Consider the following 17,382-nt stretch of genomic DNA (forward strand, 5'->3'; position numbering starts at 1 on the left):
AAGCTTGGACAGCTCTGCCTCATATTTGGCTAATTAGGTGTGCTGCATCCTGCATTCATTCATTCCAAGATAGGAGCACACACTCATGTGCACACACACACACACACACACGCGCACACTTTTCTCTTTCTCTCCCTCCCTCTCCTCACACATCTCAACATCCAAGGCTACAGAATTATGACTCAAGCAACCAGTGTTTGCGCCACCATCCTTGAACTTAAACAGATCAGGCTTTGAAGCAGCATTGTAACAATTCTCCTCCCATGAGAGACTCACAAAGCCCTGCTTGAAATTACAACATCAATAAACATAGCATAATGCCAGTTTCATATTTGGCTTTCCTACAATGAAGGAGTCAAGGGAAAAAGCACTCCTAAATCACTACAAACTACTTCTTTTCACCATGCACTTTTTTTTAAGCCATTCTTCTACTTTTACAATCTGCTTGAGGCTGAGGGCAACGCACAAGTTCAGAAGGAGCTCAGAAAAGCATCTACAACTGACAAGACTTACAACGACAGCTTCAACAGCAAACGGGTCAACCTTTTGACATACTTTGTTTCGTATCGCTTTATCACATTTGAGCCCTCGGACATCTCGAGCCGCATGCTGCATGCCATCATTGCAGTTCATACATTGCAGTTTAACACTACAGATCTCAATGCAAGTGGAAAGGAAGACAGCGTTGAGTCATACAATAACAATGCAATTTCAAATTTTCCACTCATAGACCTTTTTTGCTCTAAGTGCATAATTTCCCACCATCCATTTTCTGCTTGTGAATAGCCTTTCTAGTTATATATATATATAGAAAGTATATATATATATATATATATATATATATATATATTTTCTAGTTATATATATATATATATATATATATATATATATATATATATATATATATAATTTCTTGCCAACCTCAATTGATTAAAAACGCAAAAATAAGTGTACTGTTATGCTTTCTTTGCACCAAAAGGATTCTAGTGCCACTTGTGTGTCATTTTTAGAGAAGGTGCTCAAGGATGTATGAAGGGGAATGCACCTGTGAGTGCACATTGCCACAAAGCATACAAAATGACCCAACTTTTATGGTTGCCTTACCTCGAAAAACGAAGGCTTTGCTGCTATTGTGAAGCCCGGCCACTTGGGTAATTCCATAGGTAGCATTTGCCAAATCAAGTTCATTGATTATATCAATTTGGTAGTCTTGATCTGTGCCAAAAGCCAAAACTGATGAAGAGAAGAAAAGAGAGGGGTTGATCACAATGAGCACATATTGAATCAGGACTGCCGCATACGATGCTCGGCTTCAATTGCACTTGCGTTAAAAGTCGATTTGAACGCATTTCATTTATATTTGAGTCTTGCGTGGAAAATGCACGGTACTGCTCTGCAGCCCACACCTGAGCAACAACGGTGCGCACACGTATAGAGTTGCCATTTTTCATCTTTAGTTTGCAAACGGTGAGTGATTTCATCAAAACACGACAGTTGGGTTTTTTTTAATCACTTTTCGCGCAAAGGAAAATTCACGCGTGTAGGAAAAATGACATATATTTACGCCGCTCTCAATGAACGAGGTGTGATCGTCTTACCTGGTTTGGAAAAAAGCAAAAGGTATAATAAAGCCACGGAAATATCCATATCCATGTGATGGAATTGCGCTGTAGAGTCCCGAGCCGTGCGTCTTGCTGTATCCACGAGCACCTATTTGGTCCGTGTGCGCTGCTCCCACTCAGACTCTATGTGCGAGAATTGAGGAATGGTCCACGACACGCAAGCAGGGGCTGCCGCAAAAATACAAAAGCATCCCACTTTGGCGTTACAGCCCAGCCAGACAGGCTCTCCTTGCACTAATAATAAAACATGACTATAATTGTGCCTTTGCTGAATTGGAGTTGACCTCAAAAAGGAAACACAGTGAAGAGTAAGATTAGAATTCCGTGACACCCTCGTCTTCCAAAGTTCCAGTTTTCGAGGTTAATAAAGTGATATTTAAAACCAATAACATTGGGGTGGGGAGAGCAATATTCAGATGTCGAGTGGGAATTTCATATCATACCAGTCTCGAAGGTATGTATGTTCATATTTTGGAAATGACTTTAATTGAAGAAAATGGACTCAAATTGAATCCCCCGCCTCGCCCCCTCCCCTAAGAAATAACGTTTTCATGGAATTATGTCTCAGTATGGGCTTCTGTAACTAATTAAAAAAAAGTATATATCATAATAATTTATAAATGCATAGCATAATAACCTAACTCATCAAAAGGTAAAGAATTAAATAGTTTGTGCATTGTGATTTTATGCTGCAGTTCAATTAATTGTGCTGCTCATTCTGGTGTGCCCACCTTGGCCACTGGGAGGCAGTATAATACAGTTAAGCACACACCAACAACAACAAAAATTGTACTTGATCTATTTACTACGACTTTAAGTGAATCAGTTAGATGCCATAATAATAATAATCATTTAATAATTGTCTGTGGTTATTTTTTCATCTTTTCTGGGGCATTTTCGCAGACAGGCAAAGTTAGAAATGGGCGTTTGCGCCGATGAGGGACTTTACACAGCCGACTTGATTCCCGGCCAGCGAAAGCGGCTCCTCTCATTCCTTTTAATTCCTCCGGGGCTCGTCCACATGGAGAGCCATTAATCAGGTGTTTTTCCTGCCACCGTCTAATTTGTATACATTGTCAGGTTGTCCGGGTTACCTGTATCAAGCCCAACTGGCAAGAGAAAGGCCAACGCTGTCTGCTTGATGATAATGGTGGTGGTTACACAAAGTGAATTGCCTGTTCCACCTGTGAAAAAACATGTTCTACACGGTGATGTCTACTTAGAATTGACGTCAACTCTTCCATCCCTTCAAAGGAATAAGAAGCAGGACGTCTAAGCCTACCCACTGATCCAGAAGAACAAAACAAAACAAAAAAATTGGAGGGGTAAGGAAAATATCTTGTTGATCAATTCCCTTTGATGATGCTAGTTTAGTCATTAAGCCTAATTTCAATTTCTTTTTCAATATATAGTTAATGAGACATGGTGATAAGTGCAAATAAGCCAGTGCTTATTTCTCAGAGTGTTGTGAAGGCATGTCATTGTTTTACTGTCACAACCTGTCTGCAGGCTGTCACAATTATTTAGCGCACAACCAAGAAACAGAGAACATATCATTCAAGTATGAAAGGATTCTGTAAATGGCAAGAACCATTAAGAAATGGAAGGAGGATTTTTTTTTGTATATTAGTACTAAGCAGATAAAACATCAGAACTGCTTTACATTAAATTTGTCACACACAAAAGACCTTAAGTGTTTTAGCACAAAAACATGATTTGGTTCTTGTGGTTTTATTTAGGGCAGGGGAACACACACTTGGGGAGGGCTGCAGAGAGAGCAAAACACACTTTCAACATGATTAACTTTACCGTTTACTCACGTTTTAAAGATGATGAATTACAACTTCAGCCCAGTTTTTATGTATGTGGTTTGTTTACAGCCGAAACATTAGAGAATGGTTACGGTTAGTGAGTCAATTTTTTTTCCCGACATTTTAAGCAGTTTAAATCGATTAAATCAATTTGGATTAATAGTTACATCCCTACATACACACACACACACACACACACACACACACACACATACATACATACATACATACATACATACATACATACATACATACATACATACGAATATTTATGTATTCATTTTATATATATTTTTTTCAAATCGGCCAATATCTTGCTTAGCTGCCAGTATGCTTGTCATACAGTCCAACGTAAAAGCAAACTGCTTATGCCGTGTCTTAACGATTCTTCATTCACATCCCCATTAGCCACAGAGAGAGTGGTAGGTAATGAGTCTGCTCTATCTTGAGGATTAGAAATCTGGGCCACCTCAAGTTGGCCGTTTTACAACACATAACATTTATGCTGTCAACCACAATTGACGTCTGACTAAATGTCATTCGAGGAGGGAATAGCATGCCGTTTATTTTCCCTTACATTTCAGTCACAATTGGGAACACTGCTAAGGAAAACCTTTGTGATTGGCTTTTTTTTCTCCCAAAATTGTAACCACAAGGCAATTACAGGGTGAAAGAAACATTCTTGGCTGCCCGGCGAGATGAGATTTGAAAAAGTGCTACACATTTCCAAAGCGCGGCCTATTTTCAGTCATATTTTTCTGAAAAGCGTCTCGCAAAATGCACTTGCTCTTTCAAGCGTGTTGTGAAGCTTACTTTTTAAAACATAACCATAGGTGACCATCTATCATTGAATAAAACTTTATTTCGGGGCGCTATAATTCGATGAATTGGCTTTTTCACCGTTCTCGCCATTATGAGTTCCTTCATAATTACGGATTTGAAAGCATAACAACTGGCGATGACTACTTCAGAGAAAGCTATTATCATTGGCGCCGATACGATTCGAAGCTTATCTGGAAAATATGCAGGGTGGCTGAACTTGCTCTAATTGCTTTTTCTGCAATGGGTTGTCTTTGCTGACCTGTGTATTGCAACTCTCTCAACACAGCAGTCACGCTTTGACAGCCGATTTGCGATAACAAATGGACGTAAGGCAGCGGCGGGCCCCGGGCCGATCATTCATTTACATGTGACAGACCTGCTCATTTTCGCTTCTGCGCTCTCAATTACAAAAGCATAAAACATGAGCAGCCTAACGCTAATAAGGGGAGCTTGTTTGCCAATGTTTTCGTAATCTGGTCCAACGGTTTGGACAACATTAATTATTACAGACATCCATCGTATGAAGCCAATGTAATGAAGTATTTCCAAGACTAAAAATAATCAAGGCATAAGAAAATATTTGCCGTTCTCACTGATATGTAACGTCATACCATGACACTGACCATGACTGCCCACGCATGTAAACATGGATTTCCATCAAGTGTAAATATTTCTGTCAGCAATGCAAGGCAGCTTCGGTTGTGTAGCGCATTTCATAAACAAGATGCTTCAAAAGTGTTAAATACATTTAAAAGCTAAGGAAATAAAATTCTATTGGTGTGCATGGAGAAACTAGATACACATCCAAAAATTAATCGACCCAACCATGCGTGTGCATGTATAAATAATTAACTCACATTACAAATTACCGCTTTGAAAAAAGCATATTGGTACAATTTCATTGCTGGTAAACTTTGAGAAAGAAAACTTGTTTTCATCTGTGATTGGACAAAATCCAGAAGATCAAGGTGACACAACGCCTCTTATTCTCTTCCTTGTTTCCCCTTCAACGATGTATGATGACTCAGCGCTATAAAAGCACGGATATAACGATAAACCAGACAGCACGAATCTCAGAAGATACTTGATACTTCTACAGTATATTCACTCGTCAGTGACAGCCCGTGAAAGAAGTTACGGCTCTGCCAGTGCAACGGGGGGGGGGCTTCCTCGAAGAGGATGTCTTACGTTTTTATGGCTCGTGCTAATATATACTCATGGCTAAAAGTCATTTGTCATTTCTTTCCTTTCTCTTTCAGTGTCTAGTCGCTGTGAGTGGACAAAAAGGGGCGTGACCCATCTGCAGACTCGATGTAGTCAACTTCTAAGTAGAACCTGCTGACCAAAAAAAAAAAAAAACAGATGTTGACCAATATCGACTAAAGGTCGTCACTTAACATAGGAAATATTGATTTCCATCAGAGCTGAGGGAGAATATATAATTACAGCAGAAATAATCTGTGCTATTTGGGAGGAAGGTCAGTCGATATCTTGAGATGTATGTGTGTGTGTTTTCATTTGTTACGAAGAGAGCTCAGACTGTGTTTGGCCATCATGAGTCGGTCACTTCGTCACTACACGTGGACAAATTAAGCATGGAAACATAGAGTACCGTATTTTCCCAACTATAAATCGCTCGAGTATAAATCGCACCAGCCACATATATGAATTGCGCTGGAGTATAAGTCGCATTTTGGGGGGAAATTTACTTGATCAAATCCAATACCATAAACATATATGTCATCTTGAAAGGGTTTTGTTTAAAAACTTGGCCAACATACGTTGTATTCTGTATTTTTCAATTGTTATGTAGGATAACTTGAGTGAATGGGCTGAAGAATGACACTGTTTTAATCTGCCCCATTCCAAGTCGACACTGCCGTGCGGTAATGATGCACCCAACAGAGCAGCCTGGACAATTTACAATGACAAAATTGGATCTTCTCTACTGCCATCTCTGAACTAATAAAGGCTTCTTCTCCTGAGCGCATTCCTCCGACTAACCTTTCACTCTACACTTCTCTTGATAGTATGCAAATAAGAAGAGAGAAATGGTGGCACTCTCAGTAGAGGTGTTTGCATAATTGTCTGCTTTGCTTCAGTGATTAAAAAACTAGCTTTGATATTTCTTGGGCCGTATTAAGTGGTTGCGCTTGGTAATTGCGTCCTGCCTTGTAAACAAATTGTCCTGAAAGAGCGTCTCCTGGCAGGGGCTGTGGAGCAGAGAAGAGTTAAGTACACTGTGCTCATTACAAAAACACAAGTCCAGTCTTTGTAGCAATAAAATAACAATAATAAAACATCAGTTTGAGAACACTGATGAATTTTTGCATGCTTAACTACAATTCAAGGTGAGAATAACTTCCCCTGTCCAAAAATATTTATACCACTCTAATCAGAAAACACTTTAAGTATTTTAATTAAATTGAAATATTTCATGTTCTCTCCGTCGGGGTTCTTTGTGGGGAATGCTGTGTCCGCCTTGGGATAATAACACAACAAAAAACAATGTTTGTTTTCTAACAGGACACCCACAAGTGATGACCAAGGTGATTCAAGTGCTCCCGATTTAACGACCAAAGCTACACTTTGCGGTACTGCTTCGTGACAGTCTTGAAAAATGCAGCCTTTTTTGGAAATATTATGAGTTATGCAGTCAAATTAATTTCCAAAGTCCCCTTTAAATTATCTTTATTGGGATATAAGACCGGTTGGCTTAAGTCCGGCCAACCAAGGTGGCGTGCGTCATTGTTGGCGTGAAGATTTGCTTCGCTCCTTTCATAAATATAGACGCAATGACCTCTCCCATGGAAATGCGGAAAAGGCCACGGCAATCATTGTGTGACGAGAGTGTTGTCACCGCTCTGGGTGAGCGCGCTGTGCGGACAAAGTGAGCAGGTACACCTCACAGAATGAGTTGGTGATAAGAGCTAAGAAGATGACTCTCAAGGGGTTAGAGTTTCAAAAGTCTGGGCACCAAATATCTTCTGCAATTACAACAGAATTTTTTTATTATTTCTTTTCTGATTTGATGTTTACCGGCGCTGCATGTAAAGCTGGCAGAAATTGTATATTATGCTGGTCAGTGTTTGCAATGTGGGTAGGTCACCCACATGCACAGTTAAATTGGTGTTGCCATGGCATCCGCCGACAGAAGAGCAAAGTCCCGTGTGCCATGCTCTGCGGTGAAGGAATACATCACAGCGGAGACATTTATTGGATACAAGACGCACTGGCATCTAAATGCAGATGTCAGCCGACAGTGAGCCATTTTCACGTGTAGACGACGCTCACTGCAGTGCCAAAATACACACACACACATGCACACACATATATATATGTATAGCTGTACATATAGCTGTGTATGTATGTATGTATATATACAATTTTGTATATATACATACATACACACACATATTTACACAAATATTTACATATATTCATATATACACACATATACATACAATATACATACATATACAATCTTGAAAATGCAAACTACAGCAGTGTTGGGGAGTTAATGACCTCATTAGATTGCGTCTTTCCTAATGACTAGCACAGGGCGATAATGCACACAACTTTCAAGGGCTGCACACACAGTATGAGATCCACATATTCTTTGTGTCTACCTTTCAAATTCTAAAGAACACAACACATCCAAAAGCCTTAGGGCAAGCACAGAATCCCGAGTTTCTCTAATTAGGATAAATCCTTTAAATATACTCAAATGCCAGAGATTGTCAAGTAATTAACTCATTCTGAGAAAAATCTGTATTTTAAGTGCGCATGTATCCAAACTGACTTCCTTCACTTGTAATAAATACGGTTTAAAAAAATACAATGCTTTTGATTTAGCCATTAGGAGAAGCACTTGCGAACAAGCAACAAAGATCTCATTACTTCAGGTCGGATCTTCAATCGAATCTCAGTGGAAATGTCCCAGTATAAGCCTCCAGTTGGATTATACATTTCAATTGTGTAGCGTTGTCGATGATCAAAGTTTGGAGGGCTTATCTGTCAATGCAGTCATGTCAGGTGTTCTGCACGCAGACCTGATGGTACTTCCCATTCAGGAATGCAGCGCTGGGACCGCACAATGGCCGCCTGAGTGGGAGTTCTGGTCCCACAGCAAATGGAAGAACACAATTCACTCTGCTTTTCTATGCTCGTGTTAACACAAACGCACTGCTGCACAAAATACCGTACATACAACCAGGCCAACTAATAAGTGAACATTTTTGCGGTCACTGGCACAAAGGAGACAATTTCCAAATAATAATAGTTTGTCAGGTTTTAATTGCACTTTTCAGAGAGCACAAAAATAAAGGACTTGCAGTTGTTATTACAATTAAACATCTTTCATCGTGCAGTTAGATGAGGCGTTGAGTACTCTCATGAAGCAAAAAATAAATAAAACTGCACAATGTGTGTTGCTGTTCTTGTTGGCAATCATGCAAATGACCATTCTCGGGGATAACAACCGATTTAAACGTGCAGAGAAGTAATCATTTGTTTGCCGGAATTACTACAATTGTGTATTAAAGTACAAGAAAAAGGGCTTGTAAATTACCACTGGAACACAACATAAACAGTTTTTTACTACTAAAACGAGGTACCAGATTCGCTTCTGGGTGTCATTGCAAAGTAATTTTCATTGGCAACGTTATGCTAATTTACTAATCAAATTAAAAAATATATATACTCAAAGGAGAAAGCCCAAAATTTTTATTTTAAGATCATAATTTAATCCCCCCAAAAATTGAATGTCAATTCCAACAATTAGAAGAAGCTGGTTTTGGTGTAGAGTAGATACTGTCGGTGGAAACGAGGCTTTCGAAACATTTGCAAATAGCTTATTGTCCAAGTCCAACAAAATGTAGAAGTCATCAAAAATCTAAAAATGTTGATTGTCAGAGCTCCACAATCTTGCTGGAAACAAGAATCTTCACACAAAATGCTAATTAACGCAATTACTCTTCAAGCTTAGAAGTAGTAAGGAACCCAAAACATAAGCACGACTGTACCCGGGCATGAATGAGCTCTGGCAAATAATTCCACTGAGCCTTTGTTTGACAGGTGCGCCTCCACAACTACAGTAACGCAAACAACGTCGATCTATACAAACAATTGTGACAACACAAAAAGGCCAATAGCATAATGTCCATGACGATATTAAACCTCCATTCTTTGACCAGTCCACCTACCTCCAATCGATTGTTATTGTAGTGATTCTATAATTTTGTGATTTCCGCCGCTTGTTGTTGAGTTTGTCTATTTTTTAGTGTGGGCGTCATCAAACAGGATACCCACGGTTTGCCGCAATCAACAGCTGCAGAAGAATACACCGGTAATCACAATAAACTGATTGAGAAGGGCTTTAACAGGCTGAGTGTTCCTGGCGACTGATGAAAATAATTCATCACATGCAGCTGAATGTATTACACAATGGAACACTTTCTGGGAAAAGCTTTTTGCTCAACAATAAACAGCACATCAAATGCTGAAGATATTTACTGATATTAGCAAACTGTTGCATACATTTGTTAGAAAGGACATTGATGTAAAGAGAAAAACTAAGTGGTTCTATGATGGAACCTTGCGGGACACCCATGGTACACTTCCAATTTGATATCATTGACCTGAAAAAATAATGTGTATTAGTTTGGATATTGGTGTAAAAAATATTCAACCAGGTCCAAAAATACTGCACCAACACAACGAGGTTGTTCTTTTTAAATTTCACACCTATAAATGTAAATGTATGAGAGGACACGTCATATATAGCAAAAGAAGAATGAAATGACAAGAATCATCACCTGGGTTTCCAACTGAATGTTGTGGTGCAAAACAAAACCTGACGATGGCCAATCCATTAAAATCACACGCGTAAACCGCACCGAGCTTAGCTGGCACAGCACTCGTCTTCCGTCTAAGGTACTGACGTTCAAACAAAGCTGTGGTCTCGCAACTCCTCTGCAGGATCCCGGGAAAAACAACAAATGAACCACAGGCAGCAGCAGGCAAATTTACACCCTTCATTGACGATAAAATGTCAATGCACACAATTTCTTACAGTGATGGATGGGCTAGAGTTGCTCTCTTGAAGCTACTGTGCGGAAAAGCACATATTTTGTGTTCCGTAAATGCCATTACAAGTCATTAGCAATCGTCTGTTGGATTCTACACAGATTAATGATTACTTCGAGCAATCTATTTGGCTGATTTCAGTCCGGATTCAGGATGAATCACCCTACCGAGAGGGCTCTCCAAAAAAACTTCTGAATGATATTTTGCTATCTAACATTCCATCAGCGTTATTACTACTTGACCTTAACGCTGCTTTGATACCGCCGTCAATCATAATGTACTACGCGATTGCCTTGAAACGTGAATTGGAATGAAAGGCTTTGCATTTTGCTGGTTTCGACCGTATCACTCAAATAGCGATGGATGAGTACGATATGCTTGCGACTGGATATATGTAACCTAACTACAATATTAGCATTCATTGTTATGCTTGCGCTGGCTTCATGTCTTTGGAAGTAACAAATAAGCAGTGACTTGGAAGCATGGCTGAAATTAGAGCTGCTAGGAATTTCATCTTTTAAGATTTAATTCCTACACTCTTGCAGTTGGTTCAACCAGACCAAGTCTTCAAGTATTCTGGCAATTAGATTGTGACCAGTCGTATTGCTGCTTCTCTCCTCTTCTCTGAAGTGAGGCTGTTGCTGTGAAGGCTTCGCCATTGATGGACCGGAAAGGACCTTAGGAGAACCACTTAACCAGCGGCCTCTGCCTGCAGTCCTTCATATCCTCACGTGTGGTTTTAACTCGTATTGAATATCTTTTATTATCACATCATACAATACGATCAACGATGCCCACTCGGCACTGCAGCCCGGTCCTGTTGGAAAGGGATCCATCTAGCTGTAATCCCTTCTTGAGGTTGCTTTCTTTTTCCCAAATGGGTTTTCAGGGATTTTTCCCCTCTGCCCGGATGGGAGATTTAGACCAATAAATGTCATTGATCGCCCTGAATGCTGGCCTTGTGAAACCTTTTGAAGCTCCTTTATGATTAAAAGATATATAAATACACTTGAATTGAGTGTAGTTTGTCGACAATCAAGCCAACACAGATACTTCTCGTAGACGCTACTCACGCCATTCAAAAAATGCTCATTTGTTTACCTCCATCCTGGGAGTTTAAGATCAGGGTGACTTGACTTGACGACCTAGTGACTATGCGGGAAAAGCTTTTATGTGTTTAGCTTCCAGGAAACTGTCCAGATCCCCTGCGACATGAGGCAGCTAACTTTTAATGGGCGACAGATGAAGAGCAGGACAATGGAAATGATTCGGAGCTCATGAATAACTAGCAAGAACTAACTTGATCTTAACGCTGTCCTTTACAAAAACATTTGCCAAACGAATACAATATTCACTTCCATTTGTTTTACTTAACCAGTATCTCAATTTCTCTTATCTATTCAGACTTGGAGCAGATGGATTGTTTCATTTTTTTATTTTCTTCTCGAGCTGTCTCGTCTGAAACCATATGGTTCTCCAGCCATAAAGATAAGCTACTCCACTACATGGCATTTAAATAAATGGGGATGGAAGCGGGCTCCTGAACGGGTGTCATTATTCCAGACCACTCGAGCAACTTTAGAAAACACATTTCACATTGATATTATTGAAATAACAATTATAATATTCGCAGCAGGTCTAATATTACAACATAAAAGATATGATGAACTACTTTAAGGCCCGCACATAGTAGATAAGAGATGGAAACAAAGCGTGTCAACACTTTAACAAGTGCACTATAAATTCAAAGAATTAAGCCAGAGGTGGCCTGACCTTTCGAAAGACTTTAGACAGGGAATTGGGGCATTTATCATTTTCTAATTAAGTTATGTGGCAAAAGCATATCCTGTGTGCCTAAAGTCTGTGGTAAAATGGTGCTCGATCAGTATGAAATTATTACAGAGGCATGTTTAATTAATAAAAATATGAAGCCCGTGTCAGAACTAATTCATCAAAAGAGGACATTCCATAACTCTCGGGGTGATTAGAATGCTACTTTGGGTCCATTCACAAGTAATTGTGACATTTACTTGTATGTCATAAGTTTGAGAGGTTGTTTCTGTTCGGCCGTGTTATGCAAATCATGTTTTCATTGCGGTTTGCCAACTGCGGTCGCTCCATATGGCCCGTTACGTTACGTCGTGTTCTCAGATATCAGATTGTCAAACAGAACATTGCCCCCACTAGTCCCAGCACAGCTCTGGAGAGCACAACCACTATATTAAATACGTAAAATTAACTGTGGGAGAAGACGAGACCTTGAGAGGTAGAGCTATAGATTAATTTCCCCGATACAATTTATTTTTTCAATTTAATAAAATTATTTATTGCAATTTATCTTATCCAACTAATGTGTCTTTTTTTTAATTGAATTCAATTTTATTTATTTTTTTCAATTTAATTTATTCAATTAATTTGCAATTTATTTAACTATTATCGGCACGACACAATGTTTGCCAACTCAAGTCATATTACAATAATATAATAATTTCCCTTTTCTACTCATTTTACTTGCCTTCAAACAGATCTTGTGATAATATTTCTGTATATGTAGATGAGGGTGAAGTGATGTGTGCTCAACTGTTTGTAGCTTGCCTCTCTGAGGTCTGGCGTGTGATAATTTATGTATGGCTGTGCATGCTAGCCGGTGTGCATCTGCGTGTGGAGAATTTGTGCTCGGAGGAGAAAATGGGAGATTCCTCCATACCGGCGCTGTGTTTTGGTCACGTGATGTCTGTGAATTATCTTCCTTAGCGATGCATCTCAGCTCTCAGCTTGGCCCTTGGCTTTGGAAAGCTGCACCCACACCACGCCAATAACGCTGTTAATCTAGCTGACATTTGTGTTCACTGCTGTGGGGCTCAACACCATTAAGATATCACCTCAGTGGGTTCAAGGTGGCGGTGCTTTAAAAATCCATAAAACTAGCAATCATTGTTTCGTACCGATGATGTTTTGCATTATTCATGTTTAATTTGATGCAAAATGGGAATTCCGTGCAAGAGATGAACGCCGAAAGTACGTTCATAAGGAACTGCAAGATCTTTATTTGCGGATGATGTGAACTGGGCACCAAAATCGCACGTTCTAAATATGCTAGCTAGCTGGCACTACCATGAAAATCAACACACACTAGTTTTTACGCCTGAGCACTCGTGTAAATAAAAATTTAGCTCATAGTGTAAAAAGATGTTCACCATTTTAGTTTTCAATCGCAAACATTAATGTTGGCCATTGGTTTTAATTTGACAGGACAGAAGACCGACTTTGGATGCTATTCAAGATGGAGGCATGCATGTGGAAATGAATGCATTGGTGACTCCAGTGCATGCTTTCCCTTTCTAAAAGTGAAGAAGCCCTTTGCCCCACCACCACCACCACCACAAGGCTTTGTAAAATGTAATTATTGACTCAATATGACATTGATGAAATTGCTTTCTGTCTTCCAGCTTTGGAGCTTGTTTAATTAGAATCATGCAAGAGTATCAGATGCTCAGCATAGCCTGGGGGACGTACGGCAGTCCTGGATATGCTTTTCTGACTTTCTCCAGACTGAGCAGCTACTTCGGGGCTTGTCCTCTACAACTTCGTTAGTTGAAAATACACCTGCAAGGCGACTACTCAATAACAAGTGGTGCTGAAATTCTACTGCAAGAATTACTGTAGTGAAGTGTAGGTTGTTTTCTTTGGGGTTTTTTTTTTAACCCCGAAGGTAGTTTCTGAAAAGACTTTTCCACCAGCTTCCCCAGTGAAAATAGGATAATTCTTCCACTGTTAATAGCAGCTATAATTGCTAAAGCTAACTCCCGCTGGTTTTTTTCGAGGTCCACTTCTGGATTGTCTCAAATGAACCGGAGGAGCTGACAATTACAAAGAATGCAGGTGTCAACATGTCCATATGGACGACACTTTTCAGACCAGGAAGCCACGCTTATGCTTTGATATGGCTGTCAAGGTGATTTATGTTTTCAAATTACACTGGAGGAGGCTGGACAATGCACTGGTACTGCAGATGTTCGCTCATCAAAGCTTCAGTTTGTCCTCGTGAAAAGAATTCCTGTCATTGGCTCCGAACCTAAAGTCATTAGTTACTGTAAGTGTTTGCCGTGTGAAAGCATGAAAGCGTGATGGCCCATCTGGACTCGGGACAAATCAAAGCCCCATAACTTGGCAGCCAGATGTTGCCTTCTATTCACTCGCGCAATTTTGTGCTGACGCAGACACACGGTTGATTTGATTCCGCTAAAATGGTGACGAGTGAAAGAAATGTTCTCAACAGGTTTGAAGGATGCAAACTCCAAATCTAAAAAACCTGCCAAACATAACAGAGAGGTCATTATTTTCCTCATTCAGAGATAACCAAGACGGATGATATTGAAAAGGTGTATGAGAAGGATAAGGACAATAAGCAAGACCTTGACTTTTGTTTATAGGAGAGTTTCGGTTCAAAATTCAACAGCCCCCATTAGTTCTCCACGTGTAAATCAACTTGATCGAACAAGCCATCGGATAAATGCCCTGGCTCACACATTTTCTACTCAAAGGCAAGGTCATTGATTACTCCGGCTCTGTTGTTCCTGCTCATTGCCAGACCACAATAAACAGCCACTAATTCTTTGGACCGGGACACACACCTCAGTGAGGCCCCAGGCCATGGGGAATTGGAAATTGGATGTTATCGCTCTCAGTCCTGGCACACAATGTGACAAAAGAGGGCTTTCGCTGTGCTCCCACCATAAAGCCAAGTGATAAAGCGGCCATTGAGATGTGTCGACAGCCGATTAACTACAATGAGTCCTCATTAATGTAATCTGCAACTATTTACCCATTAAAAAAAAAAAAAAACGACAAGCTGTGCTATTCATTTATTTATGCACATAGAAAGCCTCGTGTACGGACACAAAGCTCTTTAATAAAACTGAATTTGGAAAAATGCTCTTTTCAAGTGAGTTGGAATTATCAAATAAAATAGGTCCTAACTATTTGGTTTCACATTATTGGGTGGGCACCGGTGAATTCTCACAACAATTAATTATAACCACAATGTATACTGCTTGAGGGCAACTCAAAATAGTAATGAAGCGTCAAATTTGCTTCATGAAGCAATTGTATTTTTTTTACACCTCTAGATGGCACTGACTGGTAACAAATTTTATAATTTCACACCACTTTATGAAGTCATGGACACAAAAAGGTATCTATTAAACATGCTAGATCAGATGTAGAATCCAGTAGTTGGTGTGGTGTTTATTTTCCTTTCACAAATTAAGCAGTGTTTTGCTTTGGATGATTAACTTAATAGCCTGCAAGTGAAGCAAAGCCAATATTATCTTATAGCAGGTTTCCAAGAGTTTTCTGCCATGGAGCACATGAGCAAGCTGCCTCGGGGAATAAAATTTCTCAATAAAAGTAAAGTGTTAGCAAAGGACTTCCTCTTCCTCATCGCGTATATCTTATTTATTAGCGAGGATTCACGCTACTACTTTCCTTCCAAACAAGTAACGCTAGAAAACTTTTTTTTTTTTCATGGTGCTCCATTGAGAGTCACTGCAAGGACCAAGGCTAAACGATTGAAATGTTTCGAACAAAAAAGTCAATTACCATAATTTCTCAGTCATACTAACTGATCAGCTGAGATGGCTGCAAACCATTTTTTTCCTCACAGCTATCACCAAATCTAATTTATATATTTATTTATACAGCTCCTACTTCATCACCAGCTTGGAACTGATACCTGTGCCGTTACCACGGAAACCCATGCAGCTGGATCAGTACAGAGGACTAATGTGTGAATCTGAACACTTGCAAATGACACTATGGAGCATTGTGATCTGATTTTGTATTTGCTTGCAGTGCAAAAAAAAGGCCTGGTACTTAGCAGGGATCTTTACCAGTGTAACCTAATCAACATACTGTTTCATTTTTGTTTTAGTTCTCACAATTTTCTAGTACTTATGATGTCCAGCTGAGACTGTGAAATGTTATGAATAGTTCAGGAATTGCAGATGGCTATGTTCAATATGTGTTCTAAAAGGAGCAGGCTGGAAGAACTGGGAAAAATAATTGTTGCACTGTTTGAGTCAAGTGTAAAATTTGTTTCAATAATATGGGGGTTGAGACTAATAGTCTGAAAACACTACCAGTATTGAAATTAATGTGGAAAAAAACATTTTATCATCACCCGTTGGTGCTAAAAAAATATATAGATTTGTTGCAGAATGTAAGTGAACAGGTCAACGATTTTATAAGTTTCCTGTATCATTGCTGGCCCCTAGCGGTCAAAGGTCTCCCCTTAATATCACGAACACACCTGGGGATGGGCAACTTAAATGATTTTTTTTTTTTTTAATCAATACTCCAGGGGGCAAACAAGCCCTAATTTTAATAAGGACAAAATAATTGCAAATAGGAAATAAAATTTTCAAATAAACATAGAAAATGTAAAATGCTCAACTACACAGGTAATCAATAAATGAATCGGCTTACTTCTCTGTGTCATGCGCGTCACTCTGCAAGAAGTCCATAATGACAGCTCCTGGTTTCATTAAGCCATCACGGGCACGTCCATGTTGTTGGAGGATGCACATTTGCTGAATCCTCATGCAATGTAAATGAACTTTAACCGCGATGGGATCGGGGACGGGGGCAATTTGGGAATCGACGTTGTACTTTTGCATTTTTGAGATCACTTGTTGCACCCATGACAAACTCTTCTTCATTCCAGCCGCATTGTTGGAGACGTTGGTGAGCGATTTCTGCCACCCCTCGGTTAATACCAGCATTACATCTTGCAAAGGCTCAAAAACTCTTTTCAGAAAATTAACTGTGGCCTATCCCAACAAAATATAATCATAATAATATAGGTGAATTTAAAATACCGAACAGAACTTTTCCATCATAAACTGGTTCGGATTATCAATGAGAGCAGCTCAGACTTGATGTAAAGTTGTTTGACATAAAAATGCGAGCATTGAGCAACAATGGAGCACATTGCATCGTTTCATCTTTTATCTTTGATCACAACTTTCCAGAATGTGCTG

The 17,382-nt window shown here is 39.5% G+C and overlaps 1 protein-coding gene across 3 annotated transcripts in view; it reads right to left on the reverse strand.

Annotated features, from left to right (window-relative positions):
* Positions 1-17,094, reverse strand: part of LOC147059622 (protein kinase C-binding protein NELL1-like) — a 94,624-nt gene extending 77,530 nt beyond the window's left edge. The window contains exons 1-3 of one of the 3 annotated variants that reach the window (XM_085907915.1): positions 16,829-17,094; positions 1,599-1,745; positions 1,105-1,233 (exon numbers count right to left, since the gene is read on the reverse strand). In XM_085907915.1, coding sequence (XP_085764041.1) covers positions 1,105-1,233; positions 1,599-1,653 — 184 coding nt within the window. In that variant the 5' untranslated portion in view covers positions 1,654-1,745; positions 16,829-17,094. Of the gene's footprint in view, positions 1-1,104; positions 1,234-1,598; positions 1,791-16,828 lie in introns of all 3 variants that reach the window. The other 2 variants (XM_085907914.1, XM_085907916.1) reach the window with 2 other exon arrangements.
* Between the last annotated feature and the right edge of the window lie 288 nt (positions 17,095-17,382).

Source organism: Syngnathus leptorhynchus, chromosome 3 (assembly GCF_054491065.1).
Source record: "Syngnathus leptorhynchus isolate UIUO chromosome 3, UIUO_Slep, whole genome shotgun sequence".
NCBI lineage: Eukaryota > Metazoa > Chordata > Actinopteri > Syngnathiformes > Syngnathidae > Syngnathus > Syngnathus leptorhynchus.